Here is a 19,603-nt window from a genome sequence, read left to right as displayed (position 1 = left end):
TGGCACTTTTGGTGCTAGCATGCTAACTGTTAGCATGCTAGCATTTTAGCTGTATACCTGTTAGCATTTTAGATTTATTCCTTACATCTAAAAGCCTATATGTACATGGCATGATATAGGAATGCTTTCGTGGCACTTTTGGAACTAGCATGCTAACTGTTAGCATGCTAGCATTTTAGCTGTATCCCTGTTAGCATTTTAGATGTATTCCTTACATCTAAAAGCCTATATGTACATGGCATGATATAGTAATGCTTTCTTGTCACTTTTGGTGCTAGCATGCTAACTGTTAGCATGTTAGCATTTTAGCTGTATTCCTCACATCTAAAGGCCTATATATACACGGCATGATGTAGGAATGCCTTCTTGGCACTTTTGGTGCTAGCATGCTAATTGTTAGCATTGTATTATTGTATAGTTTTCTTATTATGTTTTATTATGTATTATTCATTTTTTAATGTTTTAAAATAAAAAAAAATACTATTTAAAAGTTAAATTTTTTGTGGGGTCTCACTTTAAGTACAAGGTACACAAAAACAGTCGTTACTGAGGAACTAATGAAGAACGAATGAAGAACTAAAAATATGGAGTAATGTTTTCACATATTACAACAACAACATTAAAAGTCAAATTAAGGTCATCCAGAGTTTAAAAGGTGTTCAATACAAGGAAAGTTAGAAAGGTTCTTACTTCCTTCTGTGTGGTTGTCCCTATTGAGATTGTACACCTACAAAAAGAACATAAATCATCTTTAGACATTTAAAAAATATATATAATAATGGGTGCAGCGAGATTTCACCATTCCACTTCTGAAGCTTTAAATTCTACTACATCAATGTAGCTAATTTTAACTTAAAATGCACTAATGCACTCACTAGGGTTTAGATAATGCAAAAAAAAAAAAAAAAGGTAAAGCCATTAATGCCACTTTCTTTTATTGCTGGCAGTCTTTTTAACTTCAGTTGTCATGGAAATGGAAAGGTTCTGGTGTACACACTTCACTGAGTGGCTACAAATACTGTAGTAGTTGTTTTAACCAGGCATGGTAAATCCTGTCAACTGCTGTACGTGCGATACATAATGTGTTTTTTTTTTTTTACTCCATAAAAATGTTCATTTTAGTTTCACAAGGGATGTTTCGTCCCGCTCCATCTCATCTCAATATCTGCGTCATATAAAAACACACTGGTAACCTTGGCAACGTACCGGCTCTCTCCCATCCATGGCCTCCATCCACAACCTGCGGTCTTCCTCGGATAGAGCTTGCATGGTGATCATTCCCGGCCTTTAAACACAAAATTCAAATGGATTAGCACAAATAAGATTAAAGAAAATATCATTCAAATCAATCATATCTAACCAATGGCCAACGTGACAGGAAAGTCTCTCACCAGACTTCAAAACAATCAGATTGTCACCACCCCCTTGTGTCTATTTGGTGTAATTACACTCTCACCTGTCCACAGCTTCCACGTCAAAGCAGAACCGTTTTTCAATTGAGTCTGTCTTCCTCCTGGTGCAGGACTTAAGGATGAAGGTCTCTTCTTCACCCTGAAGAACAGAAGACTTAGAAATTGGTGCTTTACCAACGTGAACCCACAAAAACAGTTTCATGTACAATGAAAATAAATTCATCTCCAAAACCTAGGAATTGTCACAACTTACTTTATATTTGTATATAATCTAATTTAGACGTCAGCAAATATACACACAGTGGGCTACTGTGGGTATCTGCTTGCTAAAATCAATTTGTGATTGGAAGTTCCACTGTTTGTCGCAGGAATATTCCACTTTTGGAAGTTTTCTTTGACTTCCCATCTTAATTTTTAGAGTCGCCAATTAACCTAGCATGTTTTTGGAATGTGGGAGGAAACCGGAGTACCCGGAGAAAACCCACACATACACTGGGGAGAACATGCAAACTCCACACAAAGATGGCCGAGGGTGGGTAATAAAAAAAAAACAAAACATGACACTTAGCTTAGCACACAGCTTAAATAATATTCGGTTAAAAATTAGTTGAGCCTTGAGCGTCAACTAAATAAACCTTCCCAACAAGGCTTCTGGGATTTGAACCTTTTACACCAGGGGTCTCAAACTCAATTTACTTGGGGGACACTGGAGCTAGGGTCTGGGTGAGACTGGGCCGCATCAGGTTTTAAAAAAAAAAAAAAACAAGAAAAACGCATTTATTAAAAACAAAAAATTTTTAAAAACTTCGCTTTGGTTCCAATTTTCTATAATAAAAGCTCTGATAAAACATTCCACTGTTCTCAAATATCTTAATTTTTATTTTTCTACACAAAATAAGATGAAAAATAAATAAACAAATCAAGAATAAAGAAAATCAATCAATCAGTAATAAATAAATATAATAATAATAATAATAAAACGGCAAATAATAAAAACATATATACAAAAAAACAACATATTGCGCAACTGCAGGGTCTTGAGACACACGCTAACTCGCAAACTAGAGAGCTAGCGACCTAAACGGTAGCCTTCACGTTATTTCCTTTAAACTTAAATAACCAAAAACTTACCACTTCCACACGGATAGGGAGGATAACTATTAACAGTTATTAACCTTTAACATGAACATGAATCAAACGTAATAATTTTTTCTGGGTACATGATACCATACAGCATCCATATCAAACTTGCGCGGGCCGCACTAACATTAAACTTTCATATCAAGGCGGGGGCCTCAAACTAGTGTTTGGGGCCGTGTGTTTGAGACCCCTGTTTTACACAGTCCTATCTTTCTTTCTGAATCTTTCCACACACTGTTCTTCAGAAATCAGCCTAAACATGCTTCAGCCGCGTCTCATCCGGCGCGTGGGTGAAAACCGACCACAGTTTGGAATCATGCCCCGCACGTACTGTACGTACTGTACAGTATTTATGTTATTTCAAGGCTCCTCTTTTGGATGATTGTCGCTTTTGAATGGGTCTCTACAGGTATGTGTTTACACCACACCACACCGCGCTGCATGAGTCAAAGTTTGACATTTTACTGTGGATGAGTCAATGCTTTTGCTTGTGATGCTGTGGTATTGTGACATGCACGGAAGAGGAAAAAAAAACATACTCACCATTTTTCCACCTGATTTCGGGTCAAATAGAACCATAGTGACACGCTTTGGCTCCCGATGGTACGTACAGTAGTACTTGACCCAGCTTGACACAAATGAACCTGAAGGGAAAAACATTACGTTTAAAAGCCGTGGGCAGGAAATCAAACAATTGTGGACAAATATCCTGTCAGATTATGTCAGAAGAAGTACAGTGTGTGTTGGTACATACGCTTCTCCTGCACAAAGAGGTATCCCTCCATTGTGTGTTGGCTGATGCTCTTATGTTCATGTGGATTCTCCTTCATCTTCCTCATCAGACACTCCACCTCGGATCGAGTGCTCTCAAAACGATTCCTCGTCTGTGGAATACAAAAGAGAGTGAAATGAGCATAGCTCATTTGTTATTGGATGTTTCATACAACCATTCACACTCACATTCATACCTATGGACAATTTGGAGTGGTCAATTAACCTAGCATGTTTTTTTGGAATGTGGGAGGAAACCGGAGTACCCGGAGAAACTGTTCCATGTTTATATAGTCATAAATAGACATAGACATTTCTTTATTGTCATTGCACAATAACACAGCAGTGAAATTGCCAACGAAATGTCGTTGTCTGGCTCCCGTGTAATAATAAAATAATAAATAATAGACTGGTCATATATCTCATCTCATAACGTTTCATATTATCTACATACTGTATTGTATATAACTCTGGGAAAAACTGTTGATTTTGTTAATACTTGGGTTGTTTATATTGTTTATTTTTCTATATTGTGTATTTTGTACTGCTTAACTGACTCTGTACTCTTGCTGCTGTGCAATACAAATTTCCCCACTGAGGCACGAATAAAGGCATATCTAAATAATAAATAATAAATAATAAATAATAAATAATAAATAATAAATAATAAATAATAAATAATAAATAATAAATAATAAATAATAAATAATAAATAATAAATAATAAATAATAAATATGGAGAATGTGGAGAAATGTGGAGAATAAATAGATTACATCAAATATGAACAACAATGTACAGCGTAAACAGTAATTTGTACAAATAATTTAAATAATTTAGAATAAATAACAATAATTTATTATGTGTGCTTTGAAAGATCAGCCAAAATCGTCTAAAATGGCCGGTTCTGGAGGGGTTGTTCTTGGAAAATGGCTGGCATTTAAAAAGGGGAAAACACAAAGTAGTAGTTCATGGTGTTTTATTTGTAAATAATTTGATATTATTTTGTATGTTGTGGTATAGTTTACATATTTGAGCTTGTTTTGCTTGAAATGTATCTTCACAAAAAGCCATTTATCTCTTCTTTTTTTTTTTTAGTTGGGAACTGATATTTACCTGAAACTTTCCTATGTTCTACTGCTGATTAGTAACAGAAAAAGTCATAAATAGACATAGACTTTCTTTATTGCCATTGCACAATAACACAGCAGTGAAATTGCCAACGAAATGTCGTTGCCTGGCTCCCGTGTAATAATAAATAATAAATAATAAATAATAAATAATAAATAATAAATAATAAATAATAAATAATAAATAATAAATAATAAATAATAAATAATAAATAATAAATAATAAATAATAAATAATAAATAATAAATAATAAACAATAAACAATAAATAATAAATAGATTACATCAAATATGAACAACAATGTACAGTGTAGAGTAATTTGTATAAATAATTTAGAATAAATAACAATAATTCATTATGTGTGCTTTGAAAGATCAGTCAAAATCGTCTAAAATGGCCGGTTCTGGATGGGTTGTTCTTGGAAAATGGCTGGCATTTAAAAAGACAAAAACACAAAGTCGGCGGCAAAGGAAAAAGATGGGAAAGGGAAAGAATAAACAATAAATGACCCCGTGCCATACATGCCAAAAGAGCAAAACCTTACGTTTTGTATGCTGATCGTGAGGTCCGTCTTGAAGTGGTTGAAGTCCTTTGCTAGCTCGTAGCCGTGGTGATAGTAGGTGAAGAGGCCTTGAAGGAAGGCCAGCAGCTGAGGGAGCAACAAACATGGACAAGCTTCATGCATCATGTACCTATTTTTTGCAAAGTGAGCACCAAAAGTTTGAACATACTGATTCACGCTATTGAGTAATAAAGTATACAAAATGAAGATTCTTACCGGCTCCACAAAGTCAAACATCTTCCTCTCTTGGACCTCCTGCACTTTGAAGACATACTCCAGAGAGACCTCATAGAAATGCTGCCGGACATGATCGACCTGGTTGTCCGCCTGCAAAAAGTATAAATAAATATTAGTACCCTTAAAATATCAGCTACCACGTAACATTTTACCTCATGCAGATGGGACTCTTTCTTTCTTGCTGAAAGACTCAGATGCTTCTCGAGTACTGCACAGTACTTCTCCGTCTCTTTGTCGTATTTTTTCTTGGCTTCCTGAAACAGAAGATAAACAGTCTGACATGATGTGACCTCACACACGGCACACTCTTTGTCAACTTAGCTCCGTGAGATCCGCGTGTGATTCAAAAAAAAAGTGGCAGATTCTGCAATCCTGAGGAAGAGCGTAAGATACATTTGGATGGGCTGCTATGTGATTTACTACGCTTTGCTCCTCGGGGGAACACAGCTGCCTATTAAATAATGGACTGTGTCATGAATGCTGCCTTTAACTGACATATAAAGTGATAAAGTGTACAGATACCAGAATGTAAGACAACATATTATACAGTATTGCAGTATTGCATTTTACAATATCATGAAATCTGCAGGCTGCACGGCGGTCGAGTGGTTAGCGCGCAGACCTCGCAGCTAGGAGACCAGGGTTCAATTCCACCCTCGGCCATCTCTACCCATGCGTGGGTTTTCTCCGGGTACTCCGGTTTCCTCCCACATTCCAAAAACATGCTAGGTTAATTAGCGACTCCAAATTGTCCATAGGTATGAATGTGAGTGTGAATGGTTGTTTGTCTATATGTGCCCTGTGACAGTCCAGGGTGTACACCGCCTCTTGGCCGAAGACAGCTGCGATAGGCTCCAGCACCCCCGCAACCCTCATGAGGATAAGCGGTAGAAAATGAATGAAGGGCGGCACGGCGGTCTAGTGGTTAGCGCGCAGACCTCACAGCTAGAAGACCAGGGTTCAATTCCACCCTCGGCCATCTCTGTGTGGAGTTTGCATGTTCTCCCCGTGCATGCGGGTACTCCGGTTTCCTCCCACATTCCAAAAACATGCTAGGTTAATTAGCGACTAGCGATGTGAGTGTGAATGGTTGTTTGTCTATATGTGCCCTGTGATTGGCTGGCCACCAGTCCAGGGTGTACCCCGCCTCTCGCCTGAAGACAGCTGGGATAGGCTCCAGCACCCCCACGACCGTCGTGAGGATAAGCGGTAGAAAATTAATGAATGAATTAATTAATTAACCTCCGAGTCTCCGAGTCTATGGTTCATCTCCCAACTGGAGGACTTTAAGTACCTCGGGTCTTGAGAGGAGCCAGATGAGGTGGCTCCTGGACGCCTCCTTGGGGAGGTGTTAAGGGCACGTCCGGCCTTTGCTGGCTCGGATATACATTATTGTCCACAGAAACAAAATACAAAAATCCCTAGGTCAAGCCAAGTCAAAGCAATAAAATGACGCCATGCAATTAAAACATGTATTGTATCCCAAGTCGATTTAACAGGAGGAGGAAGAGGCTCGGACAACGGCTGGAGAACACATTACTACTATTGAGATAATCATATATAATGAAAGGCAGACTATTAAAGAGTTGTCATTTAGTTAGAATGAAATGGGATTGAATTTGCTGTACTTCCAAAATCAGGCAGCAGGGGGCAATGTCTTCCTAGACTGACTTCATTACTCCTCCAATTACTGTACTATGCTGACTAAATGCAGGAATATAAAGGCTAGAAAAAAGCTGAGTTATTTGGTTTAGTTGTTAAGGGGAGGTGAATATTTCCTTTAAAAATATATTTTTAACACCAGCACTTTTTCCTGAAAGAACAACAGGTATACGTATAAGGTATAAGGTATAGCCAAGTGAGCCTAACTCAATAAATACACCACAGGTGTCCAAATACTTTTGTCCAATATTTGTGAGAGATGATCACCACTTACTATGTTGGTACAGTCGTTCCTAATTTATCGGTGTTCATTGCCCTGCTGCAAAAAACCACCATAGACCAGCATACCAGCACAAAAACACAACGTATGCTGGTCTATGCTTGTAACTAGTCTATACTGGTTTTTCCAATCAGGGTGGTTCCAAACTGGACAGCAATAAGTAATAAATATTTTAGTAGTTTATGGCATAAAAAAATCAGTTTAAGATCTAATAATTCAACCCATCATGGCTCATAATAACGCGTTTAAAATGTGATTCACATGTTGTTGGGTGAACAGCTCATTTAGAGCTGTTAATACATACAAATATATATAATATTGTATCCAGTCGTTTAGCTTTTTGTTCATTAAATGCAGTAAAACTGCATATTTCTACTTTTAAATGGCGATTAATCCAAATTAATTCAAAAAGAGATTAATTTGATTCCATTTTTTTTATCATCAGCTCTACTTTTTACATTAGCACGGCGGCTAATGATGTTAAAATGTGGTAGAAATCTGATGAATTCACCTTGACGCAAAATAGTAAGTATATTTAGAATCAAATGCTGCAAAGGTCGGTGGGGGTGGTGGGGGGGGAGAGGCGTTATAGAGCAAGGTGAGAAGTATGCCGGGCAAAGATGTCACTTCTTTTAGGGCTAAACTCGGATTAGCGTTCACAGAGATTACGTGCGATGGCTTCTTAATCTGACCGCTGACGTCGCAATCAAAAGAGGGTGCTGTCTAAGCGTATACGCTATATGAGGAACCCCCTGCGGTGACTCTTCTGGGTCACATTGCTAATGAGCATAGAAGAGTAACTGAAATAGGGGGCGGCAAGGAGGGAGGGGGGGGGTTGAAACATGTTTCCGCAAAGGCAAAGCAGAGCACCATTAAAAACAGCTAATTGTCAGTGCCGATCATGTGTAATGTTTTAGAGGACACAATGATGTATATTTACTAGGGATCGACTGATATAGTTTTTTTGGGGGCCGATGCGGATACTGATTTTTTTCCATCACCCTTAACCGATGGCCGATTTTGCTTGGGCCGATATTTGTGGCCGATACTGCTTTTGATCCCTCAATTTACATGAAAAAATGACCATGATAACAAATATTACAGGTCTCATGTTTAACCAAATATTTATTGAAATGTAAACACTGAACACAGTACGATTCAGCTTTTCTTAAAGACACATTTAAACGGCATTATCAACTTTAAAAGGAAGAAATATTCAACCATGTGCAAAACATTTCTGTCGTAGTTAAAATTTTGTTGCGGGGTCCTCTGCAATGCCTGACTGTAAATCATGCGGTGGAAAAATACATCGGCGAACCTACGCGCGTATCAGCCGATACCGATACTACGAAAAAACGCAAATATTGGCCCGATATATCGGCCGGCCGATGTATCGGTCGATCCTTAATAGTTCGATCCTTAATACTTACTATGACAGGATGTCACCAATGAACAATTTTAAATATACTAATCATTAAATAGATGAACAAAAATTAATGAAAAAAATAAAATAATGAATAATGCACACAAATAAACATAATATCTTATCTATAACTGTAAATAATGAATAATATCTTTTGGACCAGCTGTATGTTATTTCTTTTCAATTAAATAATGGCCATATGCATATTCGCAGACTATTACTAGGCCGTAGTCAAGTAAAAAATAGAAATAATTTATTAATAAATAAAAAAAAAAATAACAACAGTGATGGTGCGATATTCAAACTGCACAGTGGGCGAGGGACTGTATATATTTGTTTACATACATATAAAACGAACAATTATAAATATACTAATCATTAAATAGATGAACAAAATTAATGAAAAAAATAAAATAATGAATAATACACACAAATAAACATAATATCTTATCTATAACTGTAAATAATTCATAATATCTTTTGGACCAGCTGTATGTTATTTCTTTTCAATTAAATAATGGCTATATGCATATTCGCAGACTATTACTAGGCCGTAGTCAACTAAAAAATATAAATAATTTATTAATAAATTAAAAAAAAAATAACAACAGTGATGGTGCGATATTCAAACTGCAGAGTTGGGCGAGGGACTGTATATATTTGTTTACATACATATAAAACGAACAATTATAAATATACTAATCATTAAATAGATGAACAAAAATTAATGAAAAATAAAATAATGAATAATACACACAAATAAACATAATATCTTATCTATAACTGTAAATAATTAATAATATCTTTTGGACCAGCTGTATGTTATTTCTTTTCAATTAAATAATGGCCATATGCATATTCGCAGACTATTACTAGGGCATAGTCAAGTAAAAAATATAAATAATTTATTAATAAATTTAAAAAAAAATAACAACAGTGATGGTGCGATATTCAAACTGCAGAGTTGGGCGAGGGACTGTATATATTTGTTTACATACATATAAAACGAACAATTATAAATATACTAATCATTAAATAGATGAACAAAAATTAATGAAAAATAAAATAATGAATAATACACACAAATAAACATAATATCTTATCTATAATTGTAAATAATTCATAATATCTTTTGGACCAGCTCATGAAAAATTGCACCACACTGCATTTAATTATATAAAAGTCATTTTCCTGCCTCCAAGTGAGTGTAAAATAACCTAAATTGCATTTTGCTATGTAAAAAAAAAACAACAACAGTGATGGTGCCATATTCAAACTGCACAGTGGCGAGGGACTGTATATATTTGTTTACATATATATATAAAATGAACAATTACAAATATACTAATCACCAGGGATCCCCACCCACCACCACCACCACCACCATCATCATGGAATTACTGGGTTACTATGACAGCATTGTGTTGTTATTTCATCTCCTAAAGAGGTCATGTGATGCTATCATTGACACCACTGGAGGTCGGATGGGTATCGTATTCATATGGGCTATAATCCTACACGTTTTCTAATTTTCTTTACTTACATTTAAATTCTGTGGTGGGTATCGAAGGCCACAGTAAACTCCTGCCTTACATAACAATATTAGCAAAAGCGGATGTCAGGTCAGGTTTCCAACAGCGGAAAAGACTAAAAGGGTGTTTTATTGATTTGTTGATGAATGAGATGGACGCTGATGTACAGTACAAGTGTGCGTGTAGCAGCAGTAAATGTTATTGATGGGGGGAGGGGGGTGGGGGGGCCTCGCTGTCTTACCTTAGCGGCACTGATCTGCTCTTTCCTGAACCTCTCCAGAGGCATAATGAGCACATCGTTGGCGTTCTCAATCTGAGGACACACACCGTGCAAAAAGCAAGCATGCAAATCATGCGGCAAAACCAATGAATAAGCACGTATCGTCTATATTCGTCGAATTGGGGTGACCTACCATCCGTGTCCTCTCATCTTCCAGGTTTTGTAGAACTGCTGCAAACTCCTGGAGAGATTTAGCTTTGGGGGTGGAAAGGAAAGAGGGATAGAATTAATGATATTTGCAAACACCAAAACCTGTTAACGACCTTCTAAATGTGTTTTAACATTACTAGAGCCCTCTAGACATGAAGTAACACCCCTATAGTCACCTACAGTATACACTCAGCATTTGAGACCAAGGGAAAAATATAAGTATAAGTCTATCTGTGCAGCGTTGGCACACGCACACGGCTATGGTGCGTTCAAGGACCGTCAAACAAAGTGGGATATGGAAAAAAAGTGGGATTTGGAGCTGTATGTTATTTCTTTTCAATTAAATAATGGCCATATGCATATTCGCTGACTATTACTAGGGCATAGTCAAGTAAAAAATATAAATAATTTATTAATAAATTTTAAAAAAAACAACAACAGTGATGGTGCCATATTCAAACTGCACAGTGGGCGAGGGACTGTATATATTTGTTTACATACATATAAAATGAACAATTATAAATATACTAATCATTAAATAGATGGACAAAAATTGATGAAAAATAAAATAATGAAAACTACACACAAATAAACATAATATCTTATCTATAATTGTAAATAATTCATAATATCTTTTGGACCAGCTGTATGTTATTTCTTTTCAATTAAATAATGGCCATATGCATATTCGCTGACTATTACTAGGGCATAGTCAAGTAAAAAATAGAAATAATTTATTAATAAATTAAAAAAAAACAACAATAGTGATGGTGCGATATTCAAACTGTACACTGGCGAGGGACTGTATATATTTGTTTACATACATATAAAATGAACAATTATAAATATACTAATCATTAAATAGATGAACAAAAATTAATGAAAAATAAAATAATGAAAAATACACAAAAATAAACATAATATCTTATCTATAATTGTAAATAATTCATAATATCTTTTGGACCAGCTGTATGTTATTTCTTTTCAATTAAATAATGGCCATATGCATATTCGCTGACTATTACTAGGGCATAGTCAAGTGAAAAATGGAAATAATTTTTTAATAAATTTTTATTAAAAAATTTTGTGATAATTTTGTGATAATAAAATAAAATTTTGGGGTGTGATAAAATAATTGTTTGTAAAAGAGAAGGCACACTAACTTTTTTTTTTTAAGTGAAGGCCTGCAAGCTGTTGAGGGAAGATACTGCAGCTAGAGATAGTCAAACAACAACAGTGTATAGTTGCACACACACACACACACACACACACACACACACAGGGTGTGGTGACTAGAGCTTGCATGTTTCCACAGACACCAAAAGCGACCTTGGTGAGTTCATGAAATGACTAATTATGTCATTCTTCTGCAAAACAATAGCATTGACATCCATGTTTGTCAGGGTTGGGTCCAACTCAGCAGGTTTTTCCAGATTTTCATTATAAAGAATCAAATAAGTCCGGAATTTTGACTGTTTGGATACAACAACTGTACAACTGTTATAACAGTGTTAGAACCCACCTATGCATATCTCATCGTCCGTCTCAGCATCCCCGATGCACTGGAATTTAAAATCATTCAGAGAGTCGGCAAACTTCCTCTTGGCTGTGGACAGACCTGAAACAACGGAGAAGAAAAGGGACAAGTTAGGATGAATTGGCATGGAAGACGGCCCTCAGGGATCCAAACTAACTTTTTTTTTTTGCTCTGCTTGCACAGTGGCCCCTAACTTAAAGTTGTAGGGTTGCTAGCTTCTGCAAAAAAATCAAAAAGGTACACCTTGTTGGCTGGGAATTGTGTAATTTGATGTCTGTAATATTAAATACTAGAAAAGTGGTGAAAAAATGGTTATTTTGGGTACAATAGAAGAGAAGCTACGGTTCAGATGTTTAATATTTATAAGATTCTGCTCATTCGGCACTTTTCTAACATCAAAAACACAACATTATAATAACATTTTTCCACATACGAAGCAAACTCTTTGACCATGTGTTCACTGCACATACAGGAAGTGAAAACATTTGTGCGGTCAAAGGTCACAGATGTTGAACCTGAGATAGGACCTGCTGACAATGCATCCCATAAGACGTGTGATTGGACTCTGTGCAAGTTGTTCCACACCAAACTCATCTAAATATGCTTTTATTGACATTGGTTGGTGCACTGGGGAACAGAGGAGAACCTTCCCCAAATTGTTCCCTACAAGATGCAAGGATCCAATTATTGACAGTCTTGCTAAGATGAGGAGTTCAAAATTGGGTGTCCATATTTAATTCATAATTCCAGATGACCACCGTATAAAGATAGCAGCATGCTAGATATGTTATGGTTTTAATATTGTTTGTTCTTTTTAGGCTTCCCTTCCATAAAAAGTCAAGACGAGGTCACCTTCACTGCAGTGCTTTCCTGTTGCCAATCACATGACAGGAAGTTGTTGCAGGCCAGGATGCTCCTGTGTGTTGCCGCAACGCTTTTTAGACCAGGGGTCTCAAACACGCGGCCCGCGGGCCAAATGTGGCCCGCAGGTCACTAGTTTGAGGCCCCCGCCTTGATAAGAAAGTTTAATGTTAGTGCGGCCCGCGCAAGTTTGATATGGATGCTGTATGGTATCATGTACCCAGAAAAAATTATTACGTTTGATTCATGTTCATGTTAAAGGTTAAATAACTGTTAATAGTTATCCTCCCTATCCGTGTGGAAGTGGTAAGTTTTTGGCTATTCAGTTTAAAGGAAGTAACTTGAAGGCTACCGTTTAGGTCGCTAGCTCTCTAGTTTGCGAGTTAGCATGTGTCTCAAGACCCTGCAGTTGCGCAATATGTTGTAAATAAAAAGAGTATAAATGTGACTATAGTCGTGTTTTGTCATGTCTACAGGGCTCTAATAATGCTTTGTTCATTTTAATCTGAAAAAAATCATTTGTCTACCCACCAACTATATGTGGTTTCTTAAGTTTTTATTATTTGGTGTTTTATTATTATTGTTATATTTATTTATTTATTACTGATTGATTTTTCATCTTATTTTGTGTAGAAAAATAAAAAGTTATAGATATTTGATATTTGAGAACAGTGGAATGTTTTATCAGAGCTTTTCTTGTAGAAAATCGGAACCAAAGCAAAGTTTATTCATTTTTCTGTTTTTTTATAAATGTCATCAGCTCCATCCAGCAGGTGACTTCCTTATATGGGCGTGTACAAGCTGAGCGTGAGCAATCACAGCAGGATGGGCGTGCCTGGAGGCAGCTCGTGGGTGGAATAAATTAAAATTCTGTGAGATCTGGAAAGCTTTCCGTGCGGGTTATTGTGTGTAGCTGCTCTATAGGAGTCCATAACTCAATACAAAGGGCAGAACATGAGTATTATAGGTCCATTTTAACCAAAGTGAATTATTCTTTTGGTTATTGTCTTCATAAGCAACCTGTATTAACATTAAAAAAAATAAAAAAGAGAGTTGTAATATCTGTGTCAAAGGCTGTTGACCTCAACTTGAACTTTTCCCGCCGTATTTCAGGTAAGAACATTTGAGCGACCTCTTGCAAGGCTGATGTAATAAGTGAGAAACACAATACATCTTCCTCACTCCACTCCCCCAAAAGCTTGCTTTTTTTTTTCTTTTTTTTTGGCCGCTATCTCTTAACTGCTTCATCTTCTGTTTCCTGTGACTGACAGCTCCTCTCAGCGCCACAAGAGCAGAAAGTACCTTTTTTTTCTTTATGTCTACCTTACGTCTGCTAAATGAGTATCCCTTGTCCGTCAAAAATCAGCATTATCTTTAGAAAGGTAGAATTTGTTATGTTTTGGCCTGTAAGTGTATAATTACTGTGTTGTTTATGTATACAGTGAGAGCACTGTATAAGTACTATTCTACAACATCAGCATGTTCATCTCCATTTGTTACCAACACCGTGAATTACGACTTTGTTGTGCTCCCTCTGAGATCTTGATTGCATCACTCAATGGCGATGGAAAAAAAAAAAAAACAGTGAACTTGTTGTTTTGACATGCAGCGTAATGAGGTACTGAAAAACTTACATTGTTTTAAACATTTCTTCAATTAAAATTTCACTTAAAATTATAATTTATAGCACTTTTTAATTTTATTTAGTTTTAATTTAGCACCCCCAGTGGTATCCATATAATCACAGCCGTGAACATGGCAGCCCCATTTGTAAAAACTTACTTTGTTTTTAACATTTCTTCAATTAAAATTTCACTTAAAATTATAATTTATAGCAGTTTTTAATTTTATTTAGTTTTAATTTAGCACCCCCGGTGGTATCCATATAATCACAGCCGTGAACATGGCAGCCCCATTTGTAAAAAACTTACATTGTTTTAAACATTTCTTCAATTAAAATTTCACTTAAAATTATAATTTATAGCAGTTTTTAATTTTATTTAGTTTTAATTTAGCACCCCCGGTGGTATCCATAATCACAGCCGTGAACATGGCAGCCCCATTTGTCAGCAATGACACGTGAAGGACATTTGAGTGAGTGGAATGAGGTGTCCTGCTCACACACACACACACACAAAAAAGCTACACAATTACACACTGTACACTGTACAACCGTGTGTATTAACACACACACACACACCAGAAGTCAAAAGAATGGGTCTGTGTGACATTGTGACATCAACAGGATGTCCAACAGTGGCTCCAACTCTGCAGTATGTGAATAGAAACTTTTTTTTTTTTTTTTTAACAAGGCAGTGTAGCACAGACCCTCGCTTATACACACAATCACACCAACGTAACCCTTCCATGAGGACAATGGTAGATTTCATTTGCTAGCCCCAGCAGCTAAGCAGAACGTGAGAACTGAACTTCACAAAAAGGCACTGAAAGGGGGAGAGAGGGTGGGGGTGTGGGGGACTTTTATATTTCCTGCTAAAAAAGTAATGAAACCATAATTTTAATGGCTTCTACCCTGACCCCTGCTTTAACCTGTCAATATGTTTCATGACAATTTGCTGGCAAAACAGGAAACAACAGATGTACAGGAAAGCATCATTTGCTCAAGAGCTTTAAAGCAACAATATGTAATAACCTGATGGGAAAATAAACATAGTATACACTGGTTTGAAATGAGGAGGCATGAGTGTTCTTTCCATTGGACTCATATATCACTTCGTTGAGTGCGCTGTAATTGCTGGACCAGGCGGGGCATCTCTCATGTGGTGTTAGCATGAGTGTATTCATCAATGTTTAGTGTATGAAATTTATAATAATAATATGAAAATTATTCATTCATTCATTCATTTTCTACCGCTTTTCCTCACGATGGTCGCGGGGGTGCTGGAGCCTATCCCAGCTGTCTTTGGGCGAGAGGCGGGGTACACCCTGGACTGGTCGCCAGCCAATCACAGGGCACATATAGACAAACAACCATTCACACTCACATTCATACCTATGGACAATTTGGAGTCGCTAATTAACCTAGCATGTTTTTGGAATGTGGGAGGAAACCGGAGTACCCGGAGAAAACCCACGCAAGCACAGGGAGAACATGCAAACTCCACACAGGGTGGAATCGAACCCTGATCCTCCTAGCTGTGAGGTCTGCGCGCTAACCACCGTGCCGCCCCATATGAAAAGCGAGCGACCTAAACGGTAGCCTTCAAGTTATTTCCTTTAAACTTAAATAGCCAAAAACTTACCACTTCCACACGGATAGGGAGGATAACTATTAACAGTTATTTAACCTTTAACATGAACATTAATCAAACGTAATCATTTTTTATGGGTACATGATACCATACAGCATCCATATCAAACTTGCGCGGGCCTCAAACTAGTGTCCTGCGCGCCACATTTGGCCCGCGGGCCACATGTTTGAGACCCCTGGTTTAAACCACAGTTCATTCTGAAAATTCCCAAAGAATGTGACTGATGAAATAAAGGCCGTTTTTGTGAAGCACCGCCTTGGTCTAATCAGGTTAGGAGGTGAAAAGGTCACCCTTGGTTTCATCTATTCTGCCCAGTCAGCTTTATGGGAGTCGGCTGGGTCGTTGCACATCGACAAACAAACAACAGTCTTCTTGCGACCACAGTGGAGACTAACATGTCATCAATGATGATCCTGTTACACAGCCATAAGTCAAGAACTTCATCTGGCTATAATGTGATGCAGAAACACAGCTGGAGAACAGCAGAATGACTCGGAAATGTTTACTTTATTCCCTCATTCTAGTATGGCTGTGCCAAGGTTAAAGGTGCATGACAAGAGCGCCTGTTTAGCCTGTGATATATTATGGCATGGCAGGTGTTACCCACATGGTATAAAAGCATGCATTTTAGAAAGAAGAGGTCACTTTAATAAATTACTGTGTCGCAAGAGAAACCTTATCCATGCCCTCCGAGCACATCGTAAGCTTTAGTTGGCTCAAGACGCAATAAAATCACTTTAGGAGCTGAGAAAGCAAAGAAATGAGGAGCGGGAGAGGGGAATTTTTTTACTTCATCACCTTCCAGAGTTGAAAATGGTGCAATAAATATGTCATCAAGACGAGTTGCCGCCAAACACACACGCAGCAGAAACAGCTGAGATACAATTTATCAGCCGAGCCGTCAACAGAACATCCACTCTAATGTTGTTTACTAGAACATCTGGAATTTTGGCTTGCAACAGAATCACAGTTTTTATAGGGCAATGACGAAAAACTATCATGGTTATATATCATCATATTATACACGCTATCATTACTATGTGTGAGTAAGTCAATAATAACTGGGAGGCATAATCGGGAATGGTTGAATGTCAGCCCTGAAAGAAACTGCAGTACATTATGTTTTATAGAACGCAGTAGCAGCTCATGCCATGTTACTTTAATACGCCATTTCAGTAAGCATTTTATTATATCTTCCCAAGAGACCATACCATAGTAGGTAAACGTGGATATACTTTGGAGTTGTCCGTGCACAGCTGGTATGTCAGTATATACAGGATTTAATATCCAATGGAAAAATATCTGACAACGCAAATGAGTACCAAAATAGTTGCGTCTCGTCACCAGTCAAGCATGCGCTAGCAGTTTGAATTGGGGTTGCATGAGTGCTGCCAAGACTGGGGAACTGTGGTTCTGGTTGAAGGCTCCAAGTTAGCTTTAGGGTGTATAGAAAACTATGATCCCCACATTAACTAGCCAGTAAAAAGTTGGAACTGCACTGCATCTGCGACTACATTTTCCTTAACCACAAGCATGAGAATTAAAGTTGCAACGTGTGCAAGTTCATTCATTCATTCATTTTCTACCGCTTATCCTCATTAGGGTCGCTGGGGGGTGCTGGAGCCTATCTTGGCGAGAGGCGGCCAATCACAGGGCACATATAGACAAACAACCATTCACACTCACATTCATACCTATGGACAATTTGGAGTAAAAAAAATTGGAGTCAAAAATTGTCAACCCATCGAAAATCTCAAAAGGTCAACAGTGTGACACACTGTATCATCACTCAAAGAACACATTACTAACAGCACTAAATTCATCACACAGCAACTTAACACTCAAATGATTCATTCATACATTCATTCATTCATTTTCTACCGCTTATCCTCACAAGGGTCGCAGGGGGTGCTGGAGCCTATCCCGGCTGTTTTCGGGCGAGAGGCGAGTTTAGACCCTGGACTGGTCGCCAGCCAATCACAGGGCACATATTAGACAAACAACCATTCACACTCACATTCATACCTATGGACAATTTTGGAGTCGCTAATTAACCTAGCATGTTTTTGGAATGTGGGAGGAAACCGGAGTACCCGGAGAAAACCCACGCATTCATAGGGAGAACATGCAAACTCCACACAGAGATGGCCGAGAATGGAATTGAACTTGGGTCTCCTGGCTGTGTGGCCTGCATGCAAACCACTCGACCACCATGCAGCCATGTGCAAGTTGTATCAGAAATAAACTATAGAGGTCAATTATGTACAAATGCAATGTTTATTGCATTTGTCATGAAGCTTTTGGAGCATCTGGGTGCAGCTCAATGACACGATTCGGCTACAGTTATTAAATAACAAACAAAATGAGGTAATGGGACTTTTCCACTGAGCCCATCTTCAATCACATGTGGAACCGAATTAAAATGAATAAAGATGCATTTTAACCTTTAAACATGACAAGTAAATTTGGAGCATGTGGCTTTAAAAATGGTTGTATTTTTTTATATTTACGATAACAATGGTGTGAAAACTGTGTTTGGTAGTTATGGGTGTGTTAAACCATGATAGTAGTTCCTTGCAGTGGACACACATAGAAAAACAGAACACAGACAGCAGGACCAAACAGAAGCACAAAAATGGCCCACATTTGGATTCACTTATAAACGTAAACAGAGGCCAACACATGACACAGCATGTCGGTTGACAAAGCAAATCTAACACACACACACACACACAATGGAAACACTCCTTTTATCTGTGCAGCAGATGGCTCCCATCACATCTGGGTGGAAAGTGAGCAGGTTGCTATGATTTGTTATTGTTTCATTTGCTTCATCAAGAAAGAACAATCTACATTTGGAGCACACACACACCACAGAGAAGAATGAATGTCATACTTTGGTTACCCTCAACTCAATAAATGGCGGTCACAAACCAACACAACCCGATTGAACAATGAGCATAAAAAGCCGGAAAACAAAAAGTGGCCATAAATGACAAAAAAGTCCTAAATAGAATGAACTGGGGGCAGGAATTGTATCAAAAACAGGCGGAAGCTGGAGAGGTAGTGAGTTACACCAAATGAGGGACAGGGGTGGTGGGGGGGGTCATGCATCCAAAACAAACCTGGGAGGCCACCACAAATGTCACAGGGGATTTATGGCTCTTGCTCCTGTGAAAGTTTTACTGTTTCTCCAAGGTTAAAAATGTTCAAGTCAAGCGACACTGGATGCCTCTGGGAAATTTGTTCCGCCTATTTACTGTGTTGATTTTCTGAAAAAAAATAGTATTCCACGGTATGAAACAACAAGAAACACTCACTTCTCTTATGCTGTGGTTGAAAAATATTGTCCCTA

General features: G+C 37.6%; 1 protein-coding gene across 2 annotated transcripts in view; it reads right to left on the bottom strand.

Annotated features, from left to right (window-relative positions):
- The window catches only part of LOC131138138 (rho GTPase-activating protein 26-like), a 53,599-nt gene that overhangs the window by 15,362 nt on the left and 18,634 nt on the right, over positions 1–19,603 (bottom strand). For both annotated transcript variants that reach the window (XM_058086801.2, XM_058086802.2), the window contains exons 3-13: positions 12,101–12,196; positions 10,562–10,623; positions 10,390–10,461; positions 5,404–5,505; positions 5,231–5,341; positions 4,997–5,101; positions 3,307–3,436; positions 3,096–3,196; positions 1,457–1,551; positions 1,207–1,285; positions 691–727 (exon numbers count right to left, since the gene is read on the bottom strand). In XM_058086801.2, the coding sequence (XP_057942784.2) occupies positions 691–727; positions 1,207–1,285; positions 1,457–1,551; positions 3,096–3,196; positions 3,307–3,436; positions 4,997–5,101; positions 5,231–5,341; positions 5,404–5,505; positions 10,390–10,461; positions 10,562–10,623; positions 12,101–12,196 (990 nt within the window). The remainder of the gene's footprint in view (positions 1–690; positions 728–1,206; positions 1,286–1,456; positions 1,552–3,095; positions 3,197–3,306; positions 3,437–4,996; positions 5,102–5,230; positions 5,342–5,403; positions 5,506–10,389; positions 10,462–10,561; positions 10,624–12,100; positions 12,197–19,603) is intronic.

Source organism: Doryrhamphus excisus, linkage group LG21 (assembly GCF_037039965.1).
Source record: "Doryrhamphus excisus strain RoL-2023G ecotype Guam linkage group LG21, RoL_Dexc_Guam_v1.1, whole genome shotgun sequence".
In the NCBI taxonomy this organism is placed as follows: Eukaryota; Metazoa; Chordata; class Actinopteri; order Syngnathiformes; family Syngnathidae; genus Doryrhamphus; species Doryrhamphus excisus.
The sequence above is the reverse complement of the archived record's forward strand: the minus strand, read 5'-3'. Positions and strand labels throughout refer to the sequence as shown.